General features: G+C 41.1%; 1 protein-coding gene across 1 annotated transcript; it reads right to left on the bottom strand.

The window, feature by feature from the left end:
- Positions 1–13,601: 13,601 nt before the first annotated feature.
- LOC138851739 (uncharacterized) lies at positions 13,602–26,491 on the bottom strand (the record flags this gene model as incomplete). Its single annotated transcript, XM_070081167.1, has 4 exons — positions 13,602–14,968; positions 17,406–17,514; positions 18,266–18,449; positions 26,434–26,491. Coding segments are annotated over 4 exons (641 nt in total), but the record flags the coding sequence as incomplete, so codon positions are not given.
- Between the last annotated feature and the right edge of the window lie 281 nt (positions 26,492–26,772).

The raw sequence follows: 26,772 nt of genomic DNA, 5'->3' as shown, positions 1-26,772 counted from the left end.
GGTCAGTGTTGGGCCCCCTAGTTCACAATCTACATAAACGACATAGATGAGGGCATAAAGAGCGACATCGGCAAGTTTGCCGATGACACCAAAATAGGCCGTCGAATTCATTCTGACGAGGACATTCGAGCACTCCAGGAAGATTTGAATAGACTGATGCAGTGGTCGGAGAAGTAGATGCAGTTTAATATAGACAAATGCAAAGTTCTAAATGTTGGACAGGACAATAACCATGCCACATCTAAATAATGTAGATCTTTGTTACAAAAAACGCGATTCTAAAAGCTTAGAGATCTCCAGTGAATACTAGAAAGGACTGCCCTTCTAGCATCCAGCCTGTTACTGGGTTTTCGTAACAAGTAGTCAGTATCCTTGTCCAATTATCCATTAAAATTCTGTATTATTCAATAGTGCTTTAGGATTACAACTGGTAGGCTACTAACTAGAGAAATTAAAATTTAATAAATTTATTAAGTCTATAAGTTGTCTAGAGGTATATTATCAAATTAAATTAATTACAGCAATCAAAATAAAATCAATCTCTCGAGTTCAATATTATTGTGCTGAAAGCACATATCACATTTATAATTCTTAAGTACCGTCAGGTACATTAACATTTAATAAGATATTACAAATATGTACAAGTGTGTGTATGCGTGTAAGTGCTCTTAAGTAGTTAGCTATGTCTCAAGACTCGAATAAGACTTAAACAAGTGACTGACAAAGTCCTCAAATAAACTAACTTCTTGACCGACTGGCAACCCGAACAGTCTGCTTGAACAACAAAGAATGCTAAGCCCAATAGCAATGCAATATCAAGCGACTGCGACACAGAATCAGGAACAAGGAGATAATATAACGACACTAAGTAGGGACCATCTGCAGATCCTCCACAAAAGTTACAAAACTCCCATAAAACTGAATCTACGTTCAGCATAGGAAAAACTGTGACTGTGACAATACACAGGAACCAGTACAAAATTAGGTCAGAAGCTATAGCTAAGGACCTGAGATACTCAGAGTGTCTATGTGACACACAACCTCAGTACAACGTCGAAAATCACTAAGTCTATACAATGTTCTGTGAACAAAGTTCTACAGAACTAACAAGAATAATGAGACAGACAATCTGTCCAACCACCAAGCGAGTCTCCAGCAGACTGTCAGACAGACAATCTGTCCAACCAGCAAGCGAGTCTCCAGCAGACTGTCAGACAGACAATCTGTCCAACCACCAAGCGAGTCTCCAGCAGACTGACTACTTCACAAGAGGTGAGGACACCCCCCCCTCGATCACGTGATAGCTACATGGACAACTGCAGCTCAGAAGCCGGCAGTATAACGAGCGACAAGCGATAATTACAGTAGTTTGACAATCAAGCCTAACTGAGCACATTTTATATACATCCTAACAACATAAGCTAAATAACAATATAACAGTCAAATAATAATATAAAGTCATACATTTACGATTTAGCTATTATCGCAAATATAAGCAATATAAAATTATATGAAAAGATAATATACATTACATATATACATAATAATCATTGTAACCCATTCAGGGGTTGCAACATTCGTCTCTCGACCTCCGGGGAGAGAGGACGCACGCCTAGTAGCTACACCTGCCCTCTGGTGGTGACCTTTAGCAACTAGAAGACAAAATGGCGTACCGAGTGGGACAGAGGATTAACACTGTTTGTATACAGCTGATACGTGGCACACTTACTGGAACTACGATGCATACATTGCTGCCTGCTATCATCAGGGACGCCTATGGTGTCCCCAACGAGGAAGTTTATGGTGTTGCCTTAAATGGGATGAACAGAGTTTTCCTGAAACTGAATCATACCGGCGTCTACGACAGACTTGTTGACGAGTACCAGGAGAGGAAGGTGACAGTGAACTCGGCAGTGGAGGTTGTTCTGCATGACGTATCCAGGTACTACACATGGGTGAAGGTGAGAAATGTCCCTTTCGAGGCGACGGCGTATAGTATACAGGAGGTATTCCATAACTACGGAAAAGTCCATTCGGCAACGATGGGAGTATGGACAGAGGGGCCATATAAGGGAAGACCTGAGGGTTCTTATACCCTCAAAATGACGTTGGCTAGGCCTATACCGTCCTATGTCATGCTGGTGGAGTCCAGGACGCAAGTCTTTGTACACTATGCCGGCCAGAGAAAGACCTGTCGACTCTGTAGCTCATATGAACATATGGCAGCACAGTGTCCTAGAAAGCAGCCTACCAGGGCTCCTGGTACGTTGGCAGTGGAGCAGAGACCATGTGAGTTGATGCCTGAGTTGCGAGAGGAGGAAGCAGTGACGAGTGGTAGATGGAGCGAAGAAGTAGAACGGGAAGTATCGACGGTCGGTACCTGTGTTACCCTCCCGGAGGTGACAGGGGAGGGGCCCCCATCGCCTGAGGGACGGGTGGACGTGGAAGAGTCTACCCAGGAGAAGCTGCTGGAAGCGGTTCTGCAGGAGTTTTTCGAAGAGAAGGTGGCCGGGGAGGATGGTCCTGAGAAGTCAAGTGAGATGCAGCTGATGGTTGAGCAGCAGGGACAGGTGAAGGGTCCGAGGAATGACAGAGAGGACATGGAAGTGGTGGTGGAAGTCCATCAGGAGGACGTGCAGGACGTAGATTTGTGTGTGAGTGAGAGCTCACGAAAAAGAACTGCGGGTGCTTTTGACCTAGATGAGGTTTTAACACCTGGGCAGAGACCCGGGAAGAAGTCATGGGTAGTGGTAGGGGAAAAGGCAAGCAGGGGAGGGGGTGTACCGGGGAAGATCAGTGGGGGGGGCAAGGAGGGGCTGGTGGACAGGTTAGAAAAAAGGATAAAAATGGTACAGGTACTGAGAAAGGTGAAGTGAGTAAGATACAGCGGCATAGGGGTAAACCCCCTCTTCTGGCAAATTCAAGTGTGTCACAATAAATGTCAATGGGCTTAAATCTGAGGTAAAAAGGGTTTGGTTAGAGTGGTTTTTACGAAGGTTTGATGTGGATGTATGTTTTTTGCAGGAGCATAACCATAGGTTAGGGAGTGAATTGAGTTTGAGGGGTTATAAAATGTTTGTCAGTAATGCTTTGCAATTAAAAGGAGGGGTAGCAGTAGCTGTAAAGGAGACCAGCCCATTGCGTGTCATGGGTTGGGAGGAGGGGGGAGGGGGGAGGGTTGTAAGGGTAGATGGGCACTGGGGGGTGAGGAGAGTATGTTTCATTGGTGTATATATGCCGGCATGTAACAATGTTAGAGTCAAAGTTGATTTTGTACGTGATGTTTTGATGTATTATTTGCGAGGTTTACCTTCTATAACTGTACTTGGAGGTGACTGGAACTGTGTGATTAGGTATGGTGATGTGACGCCGAGGGGGGCAGGATGTGTTTTAGGTGCGCTAAGGGATGTGTTAAGGGATGTAGGAGTTGTAGATGTGGTGGGTAGGGGGGAGTATGGGGTGGAGCACACGTTCATTCGTGGGAATTATGGGGCGAGGTTAGATAGGATATATGTGATGCAGGGGATTGGTGTGGAGAGAGTGAGGGCTTTTGATGTCGGTTTTTCGGATCACAGGGCGGTGATAGCTGATCTGCGGGTGGATGGTATAGTACGCATATATGCTGGGTATTGGAAATTGAATGTGAGGCTTCTGCAGGAGAGGGATGAAGGCTCATCCTTTGAGGAATGGTGGAGACATTGCTGGGAGGGTAGGGATGGTGGGATGGATTTGCTTGACTGGTGGGAGATGCGGGCAAAGACAGCAATAGCAGAGTTTTTTAGGATACGTGGAAAGGAACAGGCAAGGTGGAGATATGGTTTGCAAAACTACCTGGAGGGACAGCTGAATGCTGTTTACGACGGGGGGGGAAGGGAAGATGTGCGAGGTGAGGTGGATGGCTTAAGGAGTAGGATTGAAGGATTGCATAATGAAAGGTTTAATGCGATTAGAGTTAGGGCAGGATTAGAGGAGGTGTTAAAGGGTGATCGACCATCAGGTTATGTCCTGAGAAAATTTAGGGAAAGGCAGATGGTGACTACCATAGCGCATCTAGTGGTCGCTGATGGGGGGGGAGGATATGTGGTGGGTCAAGGTCTTACTGATACAGATGATATTAGTGGTTATGCTGATTATTGGTTTAGGGAGAAATGGAGGAGGAACAAGGAAGTTGTCAGTGAGGAGGTATTTGGGGTTATGCAGAATACTATTGTATTGGGACAAGAGGAACGGGAAATGCTGGAGGGTAGTATTAGTGAGGAGGAGGTGGGGGAGGCGGTTTACGGGATGAGTCAGGGTAAGACGCCGGGCATTGATGGAATACCGAATGATTTTTATAGAGTTTATTGGGAATGCATTAGGTATGGGTTAGTGGAAGTCTTGAATCATATGTGGAGCAGTGGGAGGATGGGGAAGACCCAGAAAACAGGGATCGTTGTGTTGGTGCCGAAGAAGAAGGATGGGAAAGTATTGAATGATTATAGAGCAATATCCTTAATGTGTGCAGATTATAAAATTTATGCTAAAATTCTGGGCAATAGACTGAAGAAGGTTCTAGGATCAGTGGTACATGGGGGACAGTTTGGCATTCCGGGAAGAAGTATGAGGGACGGGCATAGTCACATAAGGGATTTTATTGAGGACTGCACCGGAGGGGGAATACTTGGATTAGATTGGGCTAATGCGTATGATTGTGTGAATAGGGATTTCTTAAAAGTTTGTTTGGAACAGTTGGGTTTGGGGGAGAAGGTGGTGAGATGGGTGCAAACCTTGTATGAGGGAGCAGTTATTAGGGTACAGGTTAATGGTAAGTTGGGGGACCCAGTACTGATGGAGAGAGGTTTGAGGCAGGGCTGTCCACTCTCTCAGTTATTGTTTGCCTGCGTACAGAATCCATTTTATGGGCTGGTGGATGAGGTGATGAATGAACATGGGATTAGGGGGGGTGGTCGGGGGGGGATTGTGGTGTACGTAGATGATACTACTGTGTTGGTAAGGCATGAGGAAGATCTAAGGAAAGTTGGTGGAATCATTCAGATTTTTGGGGACGCCACGGGTATGAGAGTTAATTTAATGAAGTCGAGACTATTAGAGGTGGGGGATTGGGTGGGAGGGGGCTTGGGGGAGGGTTTGGGATGGTCAGTAGTGGACAGAATTAAGGTTTGTGGAATATGGTACATGGCGGAAGTGCAGGAGAGTAGGAAGATAAATTCGGAATTAGTTACGAGCAGGGTTTTGGGTAGGCTAGGTGGCTTAAGGGCTAGGGACGTAACATTACAGCAGAGAGTTTTAGTGGTCAACTCTCTGGTTTACAGTAAGGTGTGGGGAGTGGCTGAGGTGTTCCCTTTAAGAGCAGAGGATATTGCAGAAATCCAGAGGAAGGTTCTAAGGTATGTGTGGGGGTTTGGGAGGGCATGGTTGAGCAAGGACGTGGTGATGACGGAGGGGAGACGTGGGGGTCTTGGCCTGATGTCATTGGGTCATAGAGTAATGGCTTTATATATTAAACAAAGATATATCCGGACTGGGGGGAACAGAGGAGTCAGGGTAGGTAGGGTAATGGAGGATGCACGAAGATGGTGGTGTGGAAGGGATTTGCGGTATTGTGAGGATATGTTGAGGGTTTTATTACATGTTAAACAGGTGTCCACGTTAAAGGTCAAACGAATGGTGGGTGCTGTGGTAGGCAAGGGTGTCTTACAGGGACTTGCTGTATATCCAACATATGACTGGATAAGCATATGGAGGAAGTTTGGCTTGCTTAGAATAACAGCGAGGGTACGAGAGTTAGTATATCGTTTTCTGATGGGAATATTGGCCTCTAGGGATGTGTTATATAAAATGGGTCTTGTGAGAGAGGACTCATGCTTGCATTGTGGGGACATCGAAACGGCTTTTCATGCGGTATATTTTTGTCCCTCTTTGGAGGGGGTGAGGTTATGGATGGTGAGAGTTATCAGACTTTTGGGGGGGGGGCAATGGCCATTCCTACGGGCCTTAATGTTGGATGTAACTGGGGTGCCGGGTGATGTGGGTAGAGCCTTAATGTATGTTATGACGGATTATTTACATGTATCTTGGGGGATGAGGGAGGTTAGGGGAGAGTTGAGGATAAAAGCGTTAGCAGCGAGATTTTATAGAACTATGTGTAGGAATAGGCAAGTCTATGGTGGGAGGTGGGTAGTTAGCTTTTCGGAGGGTTACCGGAATCTCACTGTGGGGGGCCTTCTCCTCATGAACCCAGGGGGCGGGCAAAGGGTTGGTCTCCTACCGGGGGATACATGAGGGTGGGTTGGTTTAGGCTTCTTTGTAGTGTGGATGGTGGGAGGGTTATGAATAGAGTGGAAGGGAGATGAATGAGGATTTGGAATCTATGGTTATGTTCACTGCATACAGGATAACCTTAAAAACCATGATGACTAAACCTTGGGATCTCGGGTTTAGAGCAGAATGATGTTAAGATAAGCACACAAGTTAACTTGATCGTTGTATAACTTATGTTTGTGAAGTGCTGTGACCCTGCACAGTTGCTTTGTGGGAAAAATTTTCTGCTATGTTTATATATGAAATCATGATCTTTGGCTTAGTCAATTTTATAATCACATATAATGACACCTTTTTCTATGTACCTAATCATGTTATGTAATGATATATGAATTATAATGAATAGTGAGGTATTAGGTTAGGAGTGGACAATTTTATTGTGCGATGCCCTTAATGGGGTTTCTGTGAGATTGTTAATTGGTTTTGTTCAATGGTGTTATTGGGGAAAAAATAAGGATGGAACATGTACGAACTTGTATGTCAATATTTTTAATTATGACTACTGTATGTGCATGAGGAATTTTTATTCCCATGATAACGCTCAGTATAATAACATTGATAATAGGGAAAAGGGGGGGGGGGGGGGTAGTATGTGCCGGCACGAAGTAAGTGCGGCGAGTCTTTAGGCAATGAGAATTATAATTATATGCTAATTATTTGGTTATATATTATCTTTTAGACTGTTTATATATAAAAAAAAAAAAAAAAAAAAAAAAAATCAGCAATGATGTACTAGTGTTTCAAATAGGGAGATAAGGTTTTTATGTCCTGTAACTAGACAGTTTTGATACCTTATGTTAGGATTTTGTTAGTTGTATGGGTTGTACTTGCGTATATAATGTTATGTCTTTTACTTGAGGGTGTTTCCTGCCCAGTGTTTATGTGGGGAGTTTCATTGTGATATGTACCAATGTAATGTTTATTGTAGGCTTTGGTTTGCCTAATGTTTAAATTAATGTTCTGTATAATTTTAATTTTTGTATGTTAAATAATATTTATTGTGCACTTTGTGCAAGGGGTCTAATTGTACAGAGTTGTGGGGGATTTATGTGGACACAGACATAAAATTTTGAGTTTTTGGTTTTTGCTAATTTTTTTTTTTGTTCGGTGCTGGAGCTCTCTCGCTCTTTATTATGTTAAGAGTTTCCTGCTATTTGCGGGAAGTATTATGTGGTATGTCTTTGCAATTTTATTGTAGGGTTAGGTTAGCCTTTGTTTAATTATTGTAATGTATAATTTTATCCTTCGTATGCTGCATCATATCATCTGTGTACTTTGTGCAAGGGGGTCTTACTGTACTGTATAACAGGCAGGATTTGTAGGTTTAGAATTTGTTGATGTTTTTTCTGAGCAGGTGTTATCCTGTTCGTTTCATTGTTCGGTGATGGTATATCCTTTAATACAATATGAATGTAACACTTGTGGTATGCTATGGGGTTGATGGTAGGTCATTGGATTTGCAAACGGTTAATTATTGTGTTCTTTTATTTATTTATATCTTGTACTGTGTCCTTTTAAATAAAAATATAAAAAAAAAAAAAAAAAAAAAAAAATAATAAGGTTGGATTCTGAGGGCCCACCTCATGATCCTAGCATTTTTACTTTTCATGGTATTAATATAAGTGAGTGGATTGTGGTCTGAAAAAACGTTAATTTTAAATGGGGAAGTGCCCAAATACACGTCAAAATGTTCCAATGACACCACAAGAGCTAGAGCCTCTTTCTCAATAGTGGCATAATTTTTCTGGTGTCGTTTAAGCTTAGATGAATAGTAACATATAGGATGGAGAATATCAGTGGATGTTGACTGTTGGAGCAGCACAGCACCCACTGCATAGCCACTCGCATCTATATGTAAAAAGATGGAAAGATTGAAATTAGGACTCAACACTGGAGCAGAGGAAAGCAGGCGCTTCAACCTTTTGAACAAATCTGAACAATCACTAGTCCAGATGAACTGAACTTTGGTACTAATGAACATAGTGAGAGGTGTAGGTGGAGGTGTGTGTGCTGGCTTGCCTGTCACTTGACACACGTGGCAACGTCGCACATGATCAGTTACTGTTTCCTTCATCTTTGGCCAAGTAAAATGTTTTGCCAGTTTACCGAGTGTCTTCTTGACACCCAAATGTCCTCCTATGGGACTATTGTGAGCAAAATCAATGGCTTGTTCACGAAATGTAACTGGTAACACAGCGAGATGCTTGACTGTCGTGGAAACACTATCAGCTGACAACTTACATGTATTTTTCTCCATCAGTACACCGTTACTATAATAGTAACAATTATCGAGATCCTTTGCTTCACTCTCAGTAACTGCTATATCTCTCAGTCTTTCCAATGACTGATCAACAAACTGATCCTTGATTAAATCATCATGAGTTAGAAATTTAACGTCAGTTGTGTCCTGACTAGGTTGATGACCGGGGGGAGTCAGTGTTAATGATCCTGGGCGCAGAGCGTCACTAAACAACATATTCAACCCCAAATCATTGTCATCCACTAACTCAACAGGATACAAGGATGGTTGTTGAATCTTTGACATAGCTCTAGTAATTGCGCTGAGAGGAAATAAAATAGGTTTCTCTCTACAAGCTTCAATGGCATAATTATCATCAGTGTTATTATCAATCACAAGTGGTTCTTTACATATACCAGCATGAAGGATATCGTTCCCTATCAACAAGTCCACTGACCTGATGGGAAATACACCACTGGATATACCCACTGAAATATAACCAGTATAATAGCTTGTTTCAATATAAACTTTGTGCAGAGGCACTTTTATAACAGCCCCTCCATAGGCTTCTAACAATACATCTATCTTGCAATAGGTATCGTCAGTTATGGGCAGTACATCTTCTCTTAATAACGTGAGATAACTGCCAGTGTCTCTGAAAGAAATTATCTCAGTTAGATGTGATTCGTCAAATCCTACTTTATCTCTCGAAAAGTAAGGACTCATCGCTGAACGAATCTTTTCGTCAGATACACTTTCTGACGCTAGTCATCTATCCTGAGTAACATTATCTAAAACAGTAGGATCAGAGGTATTGCTAGGATTTTGGTGCCTTTGTTGCTCTGAAGAGGATACGACTTGAGTGGGGGCGCCAGCCGCACGACTGTTTCTTGTATCTCCTTCTAACTTATAGCAATACTCTCTAGTATGTCCTTTTCTGTTACAATAGGTACATTTAACTTTCTTCTCGATACCAGATTTCTGTCTAGCCACAGAGACAGATTCAGGATTGTTAGTTTTCCTGGTAAAGGTACGATAAGTTATAGTAGCAGGTACATCAGGCCGGCAATAAGCAGCTGATTTAGGTTGCCAACTTCTAGGACAATTTTTAGTTACCTTGTTTCTGAGTGTTTTAGTACGTACAAGTGTGTGAGAAATTTCGTAATTGTCTGCTAATGCTGCAGTTTCCAGAATATCTGAGGTAGTATGATCGATCAGATATTCTTGTATGTCAGCAGACATACAGTTGTTAAACTCTTCGTGTAGTAACAACTGAACAAGGCTGTCGTAGTTGTTACACTTAGCAGCTCTAGTCCATCTCTCAAATACAACTTTTTTCTCACGAGCAAACTCTACACAAGTTTGATCTTGTCGTCGTTGTAACGTACGAAATGCTCTTTGATAACTTACAGGTAACAAGTTATATGTCTCTAGAATAGTTTGTTTGACAGCGTCATAACTAATGTACTTAGCAAATGGTAAGGCGGCAGAACACGTTTGAGCTCTTCCCGTCAACGCAGTATGAAGCAATGTTGCCCAGTGCTTACGTGGCCAGTTCATAGCACGAGCCTGGTTCTCAAACACATCAAAATATGTGTCTAAGTCACTTTCAAAAAACTTAGGAACCATGGATGCAGCTTTCTGCACATTAAATGTGTCCTGTGATCTATCAGTCTGTAGTCTTAACAGACGAACATTTTCTCTTTGGAAATCTTCTTCGTTCAATCTCCTCTGTGCCTCTATTTGTGCAGTCTGCAACATAAGGAGGCGTTCAAACCTCTCAAACTGTTCCTGAGAGATAGGACCAGTTGGTAATGGAGGAGTAGGGAAATTAACATGGTCTGGACGGTCCTTAGGTCGGACACTTGGTCCAGCCGTCTCTAGAGTGTCTAGATCTGGTCTAGGATAAGTAAATACAGGTGTAGTATACACTGTACTAGTACTAGGCTGAGTCAAGCTAACAGCTACACTCTGTACTATAGTGTCAGTGAGGGAAGGAGCGAGCGAGAACTGAGCTACACTTGGCTCAGACACTAGGCTCACTTCTGCTCTAGTTGCTCTTTCTTCAACTTCAAATAGAGCCATACTTCCTAATTGTGACACTAGGCTTTCTGAATCTGAATCATAATCAGACATCTCTGTACGAGCAGGAAACAATATATCTTTAATTAATGCTCTGACAGTTTCTGCGGTGTAATTCCTGTTATACGTCACACCGAGATATTTGGCTACTTGCCAACACGTCTGAAGTTTTAATGTACTTAACTCAGACAAAGTCAGAGTATCAATTAACTGTTTCACTTTGGCATACATCACGAAAATAATTGTACTACGAGAGAGTGATTATGGGAAACTATAATCCTGATAGGAATTTTAGTGTTGGTTGTCTTAGAGCTAGAGCTCATAAACAGTATTTCCATCTCCTTGGATCAAGAGACTCAGTCAGGTACATACATCCACCTGGTATGTTGTACAAGACTAAACTCAAAGTCTTCAGATTAGGAAAGTACTCAAAGTGTTTGATCATAGAAGTACTAGTATGTCAAACTGGACAACTTCTCCAACACCTTGGATCAAGAGCATCCCGGACAGGCCCCCATTTGTTACAAAAAACGCGATTCTAAAAGCTTAGAGATCTCCAGTGAATACTAGAAAGGACTGCCCTTCTAGCATCCAGCCTGTTACTGGGTTTTCGTAACAAGTAGTCAGTATCCCTGTCCAATTATCCATTAAAATTCTGTATTATTCAATAGTGCTTCAGGATTACAACTGGTAGGCTACTAACTAGAGAAATTAAAATTTAATAAATTTATTAAGTAGTAAATTGTCTAGAGGTATATTATCAAAGTCAATTAAATTACAGCAATCAAAATAAAATCAATCTCTCGAGTTCAATATTATTGTGCTGAAAGCACATATCACATTTATAATTCTTAAGTACCGTCAGGTACATTAACATTTAATAAGATATTACAAATATGTACAAGTAAGTGTGTATGCGTGTAAGTGCTCTTAAGTAGTTAGCTATGTCTCAAGACTCGAATAAGACTTAAACAAGTGACTGACAAAGTCCTCAAATAAACTAACTTCTTGACCGACTGGCAACCCGAACAGTCTACTTGAACAACAAAGAATGCTAAGCCCAATAGCAATGCAATATCAAGCGACTGTGACACAGAATCAGGAACAAGGAGATAATATAACGACACTAAGTAGGGACCATCTGCAGATCCTCCACAAAAGTTACAAAGCTCCCATAATACTGAATCTTTGTTCAGCATAGGTAAAACTGTGACTGTGGCAATACACAGGAACCAGTACAAAATTAGGTCAGAAGCTATAGCTAAGGACCTGAGATGTTCAGAGTGTCTATGTGACACACAACCTCAGTACAACGTCGAAAATCACTAAGTCTATACAATGTTCTGAGAACAAAGTTCTACAGAACTAATAAGAATAATGAGACAGACAATCTGTCCAACCACCAAGCGAGTCTCCAGCAGACTGACAACTTCACAAGAGGTGAGGACACCCCCCCTCGATCACGTGATAACTACGTGGACAACTGCAGCTCAGAAGCCGGCAGTATAACGAGCGACAAGCGATAATTATAGTAGTTTGACAATCAAGCCTAACTGAGCACATTTTATATACATCCTAACAACATAAGCTAAATAACAATATAATAGTCAAATAATAATATAAAGTCATACATTTACGATTTAGCTATTATCGCAAATATAAGCAATATAAAATTAAATGAAAAGATAATATACATTACATATATACATAATCATTGTAACCCATTCAGGGGTTGCAACAGGAAGTGTCACGAGCGGTGTTCCACAGGGGTCAGTGTTGGGCCCCCTGCTGTTCACAATCTACATAAACGACATAGATGAGGGCATAAAGAGCGACATCGGCAAGTTTGCCGATGACACCAAAATAGGCCGTCGAATTCATTCTGACGAGGACATTCGAGCACTCCAGGAAGATTTGAATAGACTGATGCAGTGGTCGGAGAAGTGGCAGATGCAGTTTAATAGAGACAAATGCAAAGTTCTAAATGTTGGACAGGACAATAACCATGCCACATATAAACTAAATAATGTAGATCTTAATATTACGGATTGCGAAAAAGATTTAGGAGTTCTGGTTAGCAGTAATCTGAAACCAAGACAACAGTGCGTAAGTGTTCGCAATAAAGCTAATAGAATCCTTGGCTTCATATCAAGAAGCATAAATAATAGGAGTCCTCAGGTTGTTCTTCAACTCTATACATCCTTGTTTAGGCCTCATTTAGATTATGCTGCACAGTTTTGGTCACCGTATTACAGAATGGATATAAATTCTCTGGAAAATGTACAAAGGAGGATGACAAAGTTGATCCCATGTATCAGAAACCTTCCCTATGAGGATAGACTAAGGGCCCTGAAACTGCACTCTCTAGAAAGACGTAGAATTAGGGGAGATATGATTGAGGTGTATAAATGGAAGACAGGAATAAATAAAGGGGATGTAAATAGTGTGCTGAAAATATCTAGCCTAGACAGGACTCGCAGCAATGGTTTTAAGTTGGAAAAATTCAGATTCAGGAAGGATATAGGAAAGTACTGGTTTGGTAATAGAGTTGTGGATGAGTGGAACAAACTCCCAAGTACCGTTATAGAGGCCAGAACGTTGTGTAGCTTTAAAAATAGGTTGGATAAATACATGAGTAGATGTGGGTGGGTGTGAGTTAGACCTGATAGCTTGTGCTACCAGGTCGGTTGCCGTGTTCCTCCCTTAAGTTAATGTGACCTGACCTGACTAGGTTGGGTGCATTGGCTTAAGCCGGTAGGAGACTTGGACCTGCCTCGCATGGGCCAGTAGGCCTTCTGCAGTGTTCCTTCGTTCTTATGTTCTTATGTTCTTATAAGATACATTCTCCAGTTAATGCACAAGAAAGCCTCCACATGCTCATCCTAAATCGAAAAATAGCGATTGATGCTGCTCAATGAGGGATTTTCGCAAAACTCATGGGGGTCTTAGAGTTCATATATTTTTTATTTAATAATTGACTTACGTGTTACGACTTTCTCAGTTTTTGAAAATCAATGGGATGGTTATATTGCCAACATAACAGCAATATAAATATAGCATTAAAAGTGTTTATTCCTGTAAGATATTTTAGCCACGTCATTTATTTAAAAAAAATTGTAACAAGCAAATAAATGGTTGAAAGCAATATAAAAGAATCAAACCTTATAAAAAATAGTGTTGATTAAAATTTGAATGAAAGTCCAGGACTGCATAAACTAGGTTCATTCGTAACATTTAAAATTTCTGAAGATTATAAGCTGTTGACAAATGTTAAGAGACCATACAATAAGTGTCAGGGGCCCGAGACTGTTCAACTGCCTCCCAGCACACATAAGGGGGATTACCAACAGACCCCTGGCAGTCTTCAAGCTGGCACTGGACAAGCACCTAAAGTCAGTTCCGGATCAGCCGGGCTGTAGCTCGTATGTTGGTTTGCGTGCAGCCAGCAGCAACAGCCTGGTTGATCAGGCTCTGATCCACCAGGAGGCCTGGTCTCAGACCGGGCCGCGGGGGCGTTGACCCCCGGAACTCTCTCCAGGTAAACTCCAGGTAAACACATCACTCTTAATCTGACTCAAAAACTGTAGAAAATCTCTACATATCACTCTTAATCGGGCTATAAATTTCAAAACAGTGGAAATGTGTTTCCCACGCTCAGTACGTGAGATAACGGACAACCCATTGATTGTATGTGTAAGGTTACGTCTATTATATAAAACTTCTGTTACTTTGTTTTAGTTTTGCTGTGTCTTCATATTGTGAGAGACCAAGAATACTCTTGAAATAATATTAATTTTCACTGTAGTTAAGTTGCCTGTTAACATTAACTGTTTCTTGTGATCTATATAAAAATGGCTGACTCGTGATTAACTGGTCGTGTAAAAATTGAAGGTGACATTCCCTTCAGTCTTGAGGACACGTATGACAGGACCCACGAGGCTAGGAGTGACTGAAACCTTTCAAGGATATTTAAGAGGCTGAAACAAGAGCATAGCACTGCCTCCTAGACCACAATGTGTTCAGCACACGTGTGTTGCTAGTTCTGGACTAGATAAACACGTTCCCCAGCTCCCCGTGAGAAGGTAGAGGGCACGATGGGCACAATCTTCTGCGTCTCATTGGGCAGAAAGGGAATGAAGTCCCAGTAAACTTCCACGTCGAAGAACCGGTCGAGGTTCTCAGCTTCGATGGCACCAACTGGCAGGATCTCGTAAGTCTGGATCCCGGTGTCAGCCACCTTTTGGCATATCTCAAAAAGTTCTTGCTTCTGGCAGCGTTTAGAGACGTCATTGAAGAGGTACCCAGACGGACATCGGTAAAGGAACCCTGCACAAAGCGCAACACAGTATTAAAACAAGAACAGCCGAAGAATTTCAGTGATCTTCGCATCCTAGCTCATGGAAAGGAAAATGAAAATTTATTCACTTAAGGAGAACAGACAGTTAAGCTTATTTGAGAATGGTCAAAACATTTACCAATATAAGAAGTAAACAATAAAAAAATACATTCAACATTAAAATAGTACAACAATGATATAATAGAATATCTGGCGAGTAGCAGTTTCTAAAGATACTTCCCCCCTCCCCCCTCGAAGCTGATTCACCTTCCTGAGAAATGGTAATTCACATGTTAAATCTATTTCCTCTCTGCTTTAGGTAAAATTCTCAAGTTATCATGGTCGTGGAACCCATAGCGGAATATTTGCGGTATCTTCATTGACTTGCAGAAGTCTCCCGGTCTAAGCTGGTAGATTTCATTGGCTAAAATACTGAATCTATCCCGTGTTATGGAATATTACACAAAAATACATCTAGCTTCCACCATAGCTAGTTCTCGCTACGTCATTATCATACAGTGTAAGATAAGAACACGCTGTTCACGTACCTAGTTTTTGTTTAATAAATTACTTTACGTGGCGAGGGAAGAGTCCGTGTAATGTTCTTGTTTGATCATTTTAAGCACAATCTATAGTTGAACAGCCAAGTATTACCTCTGGCTTAAATGGCGAGAATATTTTCATACTTCAATTTCTCTGTGCTATAAGAAATGTCCTTCAAAGGCTATCCTTCAATAATACCGCTAATACTACAACTACTACATTACGAATGTAACCACTGCTACAATAACCAGTACTACTATTATTACTGATATTATTTCTACAACTGGTGCTACCACAGCATAACTCAAGCTCCTTGTATCTCAATTCACGCGGCCGGAATAGACTGAATAGTTAAAAACATAAGAGAAGAGAAATTAGACAGGGAAGTGCAGGTCCTGGAGAGTATACCTGGAGAGACTCTTACCTTATCTTCCCTTCTTGCAGACGGTCCTGCCTTTGACCTACGATCACATTTTGACTTTTTGTCAGCAACTGCTTTACTATACGAACCCTGACACATAGCTCCTAGAGCCTCTTACAGCCCTTCTCTCCCCTCACCTCTGATCCCCTCTGCATCTTGCTGCTTATAGCCCTGGTACTATTTTCTACCTGGCAACACTGCATGACCCTTGTCATTTTAGCGCTTTATTTGATTATAATAATATACCTGGAGAGGGTTTCGGGGGTCAATAGCCCCTCAGCCTGGTCTGAGACCATGGTGGATCAGGGCCTGATCAACCAGACTGTTACTTCTGGCCACAGGTAAACCGAACCACAGCCCGGGTGATCAGGGACTGTCTTCACGTGCATACTTCTTTGGTATAAGGGAAATAAAAGAGAGTGTAAGAATTATAAGGGAATAAGCCTGTTGAATATTTCGGTTAAAGTGTATGGTAGTTATCAATGAAGAATTATTGACAAAACAGAGAAGAGGATTGCGCAGGAACGATGAGGTTTTAAGAACGGTGGGGAATGTGTCGATTAATTGTTCACATTAAAGCACATATGTGTGAACAATACTTAGATAAAGGCAAGGAATATGTTTTTTTTTTTTTTTTTGAGTTTATAGATTTAGACTGAGGAGTCACTTTTTTTCGGGAACGTTAGGAACAACACTGCTGAGGATATTGGAAGCTTTCCCATCCATGCCAGTGTACTATGTACTGGCACCTACGACTCTGATTATAGAATGCTCTAACCGGTTCCTACAACTCTAACTGTAGGACACCTCCACACGCCAAATTGTTCCTAGAATTTTGCCCAAGATTTCGTACACCAGCGTTGAAAAACTGAAACCAACTGCACGAAACCTTATGTTATGAGCAGAATAAAAACGATAAGTTAGAAGGGATTTTTTTTTCAAATTTGGCGCCACTTAAAGGTACCCTATAATAAATACTTAACAATATTTATAATAATAATAATAATAATAATAATAATAATAATAATAATATAATAATAATAATAATAATAATAATAATAATAATAATAATAATAATAATAATAATATAATAATAATAATAATGATAATAATAATAATAATAATAATAATAATAATAATAATAATATAATAATAATAATAATAATAATAATATAATAATAATAATAATAATAATATAATAATAATATAATAATAATAATAATAATAATAATGATATAATAATAATAATAATAATAATAATAATAATAATAATAATAAAATAATAATAATAATAATAATAATAATAATAATAATAATAATATAATAATATAATAATAATAATAATAATAATAATAATAATAATAATATAATAATAATATAATAATAATATAATAATAATAATAATAATAATAATAATAATAATAATAAACACTAAGTGTTCATCTAGAGGGTGAAGGCCTTACCCTTGATGATACAGTTCATAGTGACAATACATCTGTAGAAGCTGACACAGTCTCGGTGTGACTGGAAGTATCCTGGTTCCAGACAGTCGTACACACTGCTGGGGTCCAGCTGCAACAACGGTAGAGAGATATATTACGACAGTCGAATTACTTTTTCCCTTCCTCCTCTCTCTCATCTGTCTCCTGTGTATAATTTATTTTGCCTTCTATGCATAATAATAATAATGACAATAATAATTATTTCTACAAGTACATGATACAGCTTATGCAGGTCTAGCTGACATCAATGACATATATAAAATACAGAGCATTTCGGGCAAATTAGGTTAATTTTGTTCCCAGGGTTCTACCCACACCAGTCGGCTAACACCCAGGTACCTGTTTATTGCTAGGTGAACAGGGACGCCATGGGACAGGTATTAGTGGTTCCAGCAATGCTGGAACGAAGCCTTAAAAGCTGCCGTAGCTGATGAACCCTTAGTGGAATACTCCGTCATTGACCTACTGAAGTCTCCCAGCTTTGGCAGACAGATATCAACACTTTTTTTAATGATCTCCATCCTTCGTGATGGAATATAATTGGAAGAAAACAGTTAGCTCTTGGTCCCGTGTAATTATCATATAGAATCTGGAAGCAGCACACTGCTGGTTTATCCAATTTTGATAAATTAATGAGAGAACTTTCCGGCCAAAATTCTGAAGCTTCCTCACCCTTGACTGCTCTCTTCCAAGTAAAGAATTATTACTGATAATGGGGTGATATTTACCCATGTCAATGCTCAAGTAATAGCTGGTAGGGTGGGGCGTCGAGAACTAAGGCATTACCAGGTAGGGTGTTCAAAAATATAGTGGGGTAGTACCTGGTAGGGCGGACAGGATTGCGGTGGCTGTGGTGGTGGTGGTATTGGTCTGGTTGTGGGTCCCTCTGTCTCACACTTAAAATCCGTTGCGTGTATACAGGCTGAGAGCTCACTGCTAAACACTGTTCCTGGAGCACATTCGAACGCTACTCGTCTCGTTGCCTGCGCTAGGCTCCAAACACACCTATAGAGAAGACGAGCAGAGTTCACTGACAACTGAATGGCTCACGAAATCGTAATAACACGATTGCAAACGAGTCACTTATGCAGTATTTGGGTATCTTCAATCTGGAAACGTTTCGCCAGCTAGTGGCTCCTTCAGTAGTATTTAGTCACTTAGCCATAATACCAACTCACCTCATAATTTTGTAATATTTTAAACTTAAGATTTGATTTAAGTCTGCCCGAAATGCCTAGCCATGCTAGGTGTTCTAGTGGTACACTCTGTAATTATTATTTTACTACATGTAAACCACACAATAACCAAATTCTGTAAACTCAGCATTGTAATCCTTATAGAGAATAAACTTTGAATTGAATTGAACTGAATTGAATTCAGTCCAATGCAGAGAGAGGTGGAAGATGAACAGGAGTTTTAGATAATCTGTCCCTCAGCCTGGAGTCCAGGCTGAAGGACTGATTACCTCAAATTTCTCTTCCACTTTTATCTGTATTGGACCGAAGACGCCACTGGCTAACGAAACGTTTCCGGAATAAAGATACCCAAATGTTGCACAGTATCTCAGTAAATCAGCATATCGGCTTTCTAAACTGTTTATTCACACGATTGCAAACAATCACAAAACAGGTGAAGGATTAAACCCAGGGCAGGTGAGTCCTAACACTCATAGGCCAGTGTGTTAACGCACTGGCCTGTGAGTGTGAGGATTCACTTGCCAAGAATTCAAGCCCCATCCGTTCCCTGATTTATTTACGGATTTCCAGGCTGCCCAGGTAACATACGCACCTGTCCTGCAGCTGTTCTGGGGAAATAGTGTGGAGTGTTATAGAGAGTGTTATAGAGAGCCACGGCTTGCTTTTGAAATGTTTTAGTCAGTTTACCTAGAGTTTACCTAGAGAGAGTTCCGGGGGTCAACGCCCCCGCGGCCCGGTCTGTGACCAGGCCTCCTTAGGTCAGTGTCCCAGGATGCGACCCACACCAGTCGACTAATACCCAGGTACCCATTTTACTGATGGGGAACATAGACAACAGGTTGAAAGAAACACGTCCAATGTTTCTACTCTGGAGTTTACCTGGAGTTTACCTGGAGAGAGTTCCGGGGGTCAACGCCCCCGCGGCCCGGTCTGAGACCAGGCCTCCTGGTGGATCAGAGCCTGATCAACCAGGCTGTTGCTGCTGGCTGCACGCAAACCAACATACGAGCCACAGCCCGGCTGATCCGGAACTGACTTTAGGTGCTTGTCCAGTGCCAGCTTGAAGACTGCCAGGGGTCTGTTGGTAATCCCCCTTATGTGTGCTGGGAGGCAGTTGAACAGTCTCGGGCCCCTGACACTTATTGTATGGTCTCTTAACGTGCTAGTGACACCCCTGCTTTTCATTGGGGGGATGGTGCATCGTCTGCCAAGTCTTTTGCTTTCGTAGTGGGTGATTTTCGTGTGCAAGTTCGGTACTAGTCCCTCTAGGATTTTCCAGGTGTATATAATCATGTATCTCTCCCTCCTGCGTTCCAGGGAATACAGGTTTAGGAACCTCAAGCGCTCCCAATAATTGAGGTGTTTTATCTCCGTTATGCGCGCCGTGAAAGTTCTCTGTACATTTTCTAGGTCGGCAATTTCACCTGCCTTGAAAGGTGCTGTTAGTGTGCAGCAATATTCCAGCCTAGATAGAACAAGTGACCTGAAGAGTGTCATCATGGGCTTGGCCTCCCTAGTTTTGAAGGTTCTCATTATCCATCCTGTCATTTTTCTAGCAGATGCGATTGATACAATGTTATGGTCCTTGAAGGTGAGATCCTCCGACATGATCACTCCCAGGTCTTTGACGTTGGTGTTTCGCTCTATTTTGTGGCCAGAATTTGTTTTGTACTCTGATGAAGATTTAATTTCCTCATGTTTACCATATCTGAGTAATTGAAATTTCTCATCGTTGAACTTCATATTGTTTTCTGCAGCCCACTGAAAGATTTGGTTGATGTCTGCCTGGAGCTTTGCAGTGTCTGCAATGGAAGACACTGTCATGCAGATTCGGGTGTCATCTGCAAAGGAAGACACGGTGCTGTGGCTGACATCCTTGTCTATGTCGGATATAAGGATGAGGAACAAGATGGGAGCGAGTACTGTGCCTTGTGGAACAGAGCTTTTCACCGTAGCTGCCTCGGACTTTACTCTGTTGACGACTACTCTCTGTGTTCTGTTAGTGAGGAAATTATAGATCCATCGACCGACTTTTCCTGTTATTCCTTTAGCACGCATTTTGTGCGCTATTACGCCATGGTCACACTTGTCGAAGGCTTTTGCAAAGTCTGTATATATTACATCTGCATTCTTTTTGTCTTCTAGTGCATTTAGGACCTTGTCGTAGTGATCCAATAGTTGAGACAGACAGGAGCGACCTGTTCTAAACCCATGTTGCCCTGGGTTGTGTAACTGATGGGTTTCTAGATGCGTGGTGATCTTGCTTCTTAGGACTCTGGCTGGGAATCGAACCCAAGCCCTCACTGTGTGAAGCGAGAGCGTTAACCACCTGATACATTAAACACTAATATGTTTTATCTCCTGTATGTACTTGCATATGTTTCACAAGACTGCTTTTATAGCCAAAACATTTCAGACACACTGAACACTGAAACGGTTTATCTCCTGTATGTACCCGCATGTGTGTTACTAGATTGAGTGCTCAAGGTGTTGAAAAAGGAGGCTCTACTTCTCAAGGAGGGAAAATATAACACTTGCATAAGTATAACAATGAATATGGTTGGGGTTAGTGAAGGGAAACAGGCTGTTAGCAGTGAGGAATAGGTTGACAGCAGTATCAAATGTTGAAAGTGATTTCCAGTAAAGGGGCAGATTTGAATGTAGGAAATGGTTTTACTGTTCATCGGAATGATTGTACTTCATTGGTCAGTGAGGTTAAACGTTCTGTTAATTCCTCTGCTAATAAATGTAAGAACATCTTTGTGGTTGGCTACTCACAGGTTAAATATATGGATCGTGCCTTCATTAATATGGATAGGAAGGGGAGACAAAGGGTGTGTTTTCCTGGAGCTGGTGTTCATGACATAGTTAACAGGTTGGATTATATCATGTCAGGTAATAGTAACAAGCTCGTTATCTGCCTCAGTGCTGGTGGAAATGATACTGTGAAGGGTAAGAGATAGGAGCTGCTTGTTAAATATAGGACAGCTATAGATAAAATTAGGGCTAAGGTAGGGATTCCGATCATACATAGCATCTTGCCTAGTAGAAGAGTGGGGTACATGTCTCAGGGCAGGAGTGGAAGTGTTAGCCAACTCTGTCGGGGGAGGATTGGGGGTCTTTGCTGAGTTGACTAGAACTTTAAACTGATAGATGATAGAGGTATGGTTGTGTATAGGAAAAATAAATTGCAGCACTAGAGATGAAAGCAGCAAAAAAATGCCAAGATACCTCAAGGAAAATGTTAAACGGACACGATTGTTCATCATATAGTTACTAATGAAGACAAAAGAACTGGTTATTAAACAGAGACAGAAAACAGCGAGTGGCTAACACCATTAAGGTCAACTATACTAATAGCAGGAGTGCTCGATGTAAGATAGATGAACTAAGATTAATTGCATGCATGTGCAGTAAACATAGATATTACTGCTATAACAGACATTAATGAAGATTTCGTTAGGATTTTTAACCCCGGAGGGTTAGCCACCCAGGATAACCAGGATAAAGGCAGTGCGTCATCTAGGAACTATGTCTTATTTCCATTGGGGTCCTCAATCTTGTCCCTCAGGATGCTACCCACACCAGTCGACTAACACCCAAGTACCTACTTGCTAGGTGAACAGGACAACAGGAGTAAAGAAATGCCTCAAATGTTTCCACCCCTGCTGGGAATCGAACCCGGACCCGTACCCCAAAGCGAGAGCTTTGCCAGCCAGGTCATGGGGCCTTGTACATACACAAATTCAATTCAAGTTTATTCTCTATAAGGGTTACAATGTGGGGTTTACAGGTTTTGGGTATTGTGTGGTTTACATGTTATAAAATACTAATTACAGAGGGGGCCACTAGGACACCTAGCATGGCTAGGCATTTCGAGCAGACTTAGATTAATTCTTAACATTAAATCCTTACAGATTATGGTATTAAGGCTAAGTGACTACATCATAATTTGTGAGTTTAGCAATGTGAATGCTTTTGTTTTGGCACAATACAAAGTGTCTATATTGGAGTATCATAGGCAAACTTATGACTAGTTAGGATTTATTATTTTAAGATTAAGATTAGTATTTCTGGGTTTATAGTCAGTGGGTGAGTGAGTGTAATTGTGAACCACCAGGTGGTTATCATGTAGTTAGTTGTCGGGGTGGATCAGGGAGATAAGATGTTTTCTAACTGTAGTTTTGAAAGTGATGAATGTGTCTGCAGTTCTAGAGTTTTCAGGTAGGGTGTTCCAGATTTTAGGTCCTTTGAAATACATTGAATTTTTGTAAAGGTTTAGTCGAACACGGGGAATGTCATAGAGATGTTTGTGTCTGGTGTTATGCCTGTGGATCCTGTCACAACTATCAAGAAAGCATTTTAGGTCAAGGTTAATATTGGAATTTAAGGTCCTGTAGATATAGATTGCACAGTAGTAAGTGTGGATGTTCTGAACAGGGAGTAAGTTTAGATCTATGAAGAGTGGGGGGGGGTTGCCAGGGATGGGATTTAGTGATTATTCTTACTGCGGCTTTTTGTTGGGTTATTATTGGCTTTAGGTGTGTTGCTGCAGTTGAACCCCAAGCACAGATAGCATAGGTGAGGTATGGATATATAAGTGAATGGTATAGTGTGAGAAGGGCAGTTTGCGGCACGTAGTATCGTATCTTGGAGAGGATCCCCACCGTTTTGGATACTTTTTTTGTTATGTGTTGGATATGGGTGCTGAAATTTAGGTTGTTGTCGAGGTATAGGCCAAGGAATTTGCCCTCATTATGTCTGGCAATTAGAGTGTTGTCGATCTTAATGTTAAGTTGCGCAACACCTGCTCTGCTACCAAACATAATATAGTAGGTTTTGCCAGTGTTAAGTGTAAGTTTATTGGCTGTCATCCAAGTCGATATTTTGAGCAGCTCCTCGTTAACAATGGTGTTGAGGGTGGCAAGATTAGGGTGGGAGATGACATAAGTCGTGTCGTCAGCAAAGAGAATGGGTTTCAGGTGTTGGGATATGTTTGGAAGATCATTGATGTAAATGAGGAAGAGCAGGGGTCCAAGGACACTTCCCTGCGGAACTCCAGTATCAAGTGGCCGTATTGATGAGGCTGTGTCTTTAATGGTGACATACTGATACCTATTAGAAAGGTAGGATTTAAAATATGCAAGCGCATGGCCTCTTATACCATAGTGGTCAAGTTTGTGGAGTAGGATGCCGTGGTCTACTGTGTCAAACGCTTTTCTTAGGTCAATAAAAATTCCTAGCGGATATTCCTTATTTTCCGCAGTGGTTGAGTATGTTTTGTGACGTTATAAATGAATATAGTCTCCTGTGCACGAGTTTCTCGAAGATTTTGGATAGCAATGGTAAGTTTGATATTGGCCTATAGTTGTTTACATCTGTAGGGTCACCACCTTTATGTATTGGTGTAACCCTTGCTGTCTTGAGTAGTGTCGGGAAAGTGCTAGTTTCTAGTGACTTGTTAAAAAGTAATGTAATAGCATGCGAAAGGACATGGGCCGCTCGCTTGTACAATAATGGTGGGACGTGAGACAGATTCCCCGAGTTATTTTTAAGTGACTTTATGATCGCGGTGACTTCCGTGGGCTCAGTTGGTACAAGATAGAAGGAATTTGGGAAATTCCCATCTAGGTAGTCCCCGGCACGGGCATTGGTACGTGGGATTTTACTGGCGAGATTAGATCCTATGTTTGAGAAGAAGTCGTTTATCTTGTTAGCTGTATCAGTGGGATGCAGTGGTGTTTCATGAGGTTTAGTTAGAACAATATTCTTGTTTTTTTTCAGTTTGTGGGTCCCCAGAATCTGGGAAAGTGTTTTCCAGGTCTTTTTTATATCTCCTCTTGTGTCAGTGAATCTGCTGGAGTAGTACAGTTGTTTGGCTTTCTTTATTAATTTGGTGAGAACTGTTGAATATTGTTTAAGAATATCTTTGTGTATTAAGCCCTGTCTATATTGCTTTTCATATTGGTGTTTCTTATCAATGGATTTCAGAATGCTGCTGGTTAGCCATGGGCAACCAAGCCGTTTATTCGTGATCTGTTTCGTTTTTATAGGACAATGTTTGTTGTATAGTCTAAGTATTTTGTTAAGAAAAATGTCTGTCCAATCGTCAATACCATTGGCATTGGAGAATTCTGTAGGCCAGTCAACAGTCTCTAGGTCTGCTGTGAAATTCCTTATTGAGGCCTCGTCATGGAGTCTAAATGAAACTTTGTTGTATTCGAGTGGTGGCTTACTAATGTTTGTTAAGAGGAAGGTTGGGTAGTGGTCAGTAGTGCTGTCTGTGATTATCCCTGATTTAAGGGGGGCTAGTATATTGGTCCATATGTGGTCTATTATGGTTGCACTTGTCTCAGTCAGCCTGGTTGGTTTAGTTATTGTTGGTATGAGAAGTGTGTTGTTCATATTGTTGATGAAATCAGTTACAGTTTGATCATCTGGTAAGCCAAGGTTGATATTGAAGTCTCCAGCTAAGAGAAGGTGGTGCTTGTTCATTTGTCTGTTTGTTATTAGTGACTTTAGATTCTCACTGAAGTTTGGGATGTTTGTGTGGGGTATCCGGTACATGGCACCGAATGTTATAGGTGTCTTGAGGTTTTTTACAGTTCTTTAGTGACTCAAGGAGTGCCAGGAGGTCATCATAGTGTTTGCTTAAGGACCTGACGTTGTAGTTAAGAACTGATAGAAATAGTGGTTGTTTATATCCTTTGAGCAGTGTTCAGGATAGTGCTTGGCCGGTTTTTCAATATCCAAAGAAAGAGGCCTCCTGTAATTTCTACAAAAACAGTACATTGGAAATTAAGTCGTTTTGTATGAATTTTGCGTTATCCTAGGTAATTTACGCTATATATGATAAATGTACTTACATGTATCTGTGTATAAATCAACTCACTTAATCCTACATAACATGGAATTGGATCCATTATTTTTTATTAAAAAAATTACCAGCAGCAGATTTAAAGCGATTTAAACCCCACCAGAAACGACACGAATCTGGAGAAATATTTATTGTAATGAGATTGAATGTCTGCTAAGTGACAGTGTACAGGATTGAGACTTAAAGACGGATTTAGGATAACGTAATTAAAAATATACATGACTAGATAAGTATCCATTTAATTTGTTTTGATAAGGTAAGATAAGATTTAGTTCGGATTTTTAACCCCGGAGGGTTAGCCACCCAGGATATCCCAAGAAAGTCAGTGCGTCACAGAGGACTGTCTAACTTATTTCCACTGGGGTCCTCAATCTTGTCCCCCAGGATGCGACCCACACCAGTCAACTAACACCCAGGTACCTACTTGCTGTTTGGTGAACAGGACAACAGGTGTAAGGAAACACGTTGAAATGTTTCTACCCCGCCGGGAAACGAACCCGGGACCTCCATGTGTGAAGCGAGAGCCTTGCCAGCCAGGCCACGGGGCCTTCTATAATGTATAACAAGACTGTAGCCAAATATTTTCATAATAACATGGTATTTCCTGTATTAAATACACTCAATAAGCAAAAATGATAAGTCTCACTGGTGAACGTGTGAGTATGAATCAACAGCGAGTTATAGGAAGGGACCCAACTCTTACAATCTAAAATAAATTCCACACTACAGACTACACGTACAATCTAGTCAGGCTGTCTGGTACAGGAAACCTGTGGCCTATGGAGGTTTCTTTAACTAACCGTTCTTTCTACGAGAACGGTTTAGCTGCCACTCTTATAATTTAGAGATAGATATAAATTATATTTAGTTAAATCTTCCACTTACTGACTGTCCAGGACTCTGACCAGTTACTTACGATTCTGAGCGAGAGAAACGGTTGTGCAGGGAAGAAGAACTAGAAGCCTCAGCAACATCTGCAATGATTAATTATCAGTTTTAATGACAGTTATGAGTCGTATTCCAACATTTATTTACAGTTGGATTTACCTATAAGTAAGATTCAACTTAATTAGGGAAAAATCATAATAAGAAAACGGTTGTGTCTGTCTCGCGAGGCCGGGTCACAGACCGGGCTGCGGGGGCGTTGACCCCGAAACCCTCTCTAGGTATGAGTGTTCAGTGGATCATGGTTCCACTATTCCTTGCACTAAATTAGCCTCACAAGTCAAAGCTTTCACGTAAATATATACAGCTT

This window comes from Cherax quadricarinatus, unplaced genomic scaffold (genome assembly GCF_038502225.1).
Source record: "Cherax quadricarinatus isolate ZL_2023a unplaced genomic scaffold, ASM3850222v1 Contig1867, whole genome shotgun sequence".
Classification (NCBI taxonomy): domain Eukaryota; kingdom Metazoa; phylum Arthropoda; class Malacostraca; order Decapoda; family Parastacidae; genus Cherax; species Cherax quadricarinatus.
The sequence above is the reverse complement of the archived record's forward strand: the minus strand, read 5'-3'. Positions and strand labels throughout refer to the sequence as shown.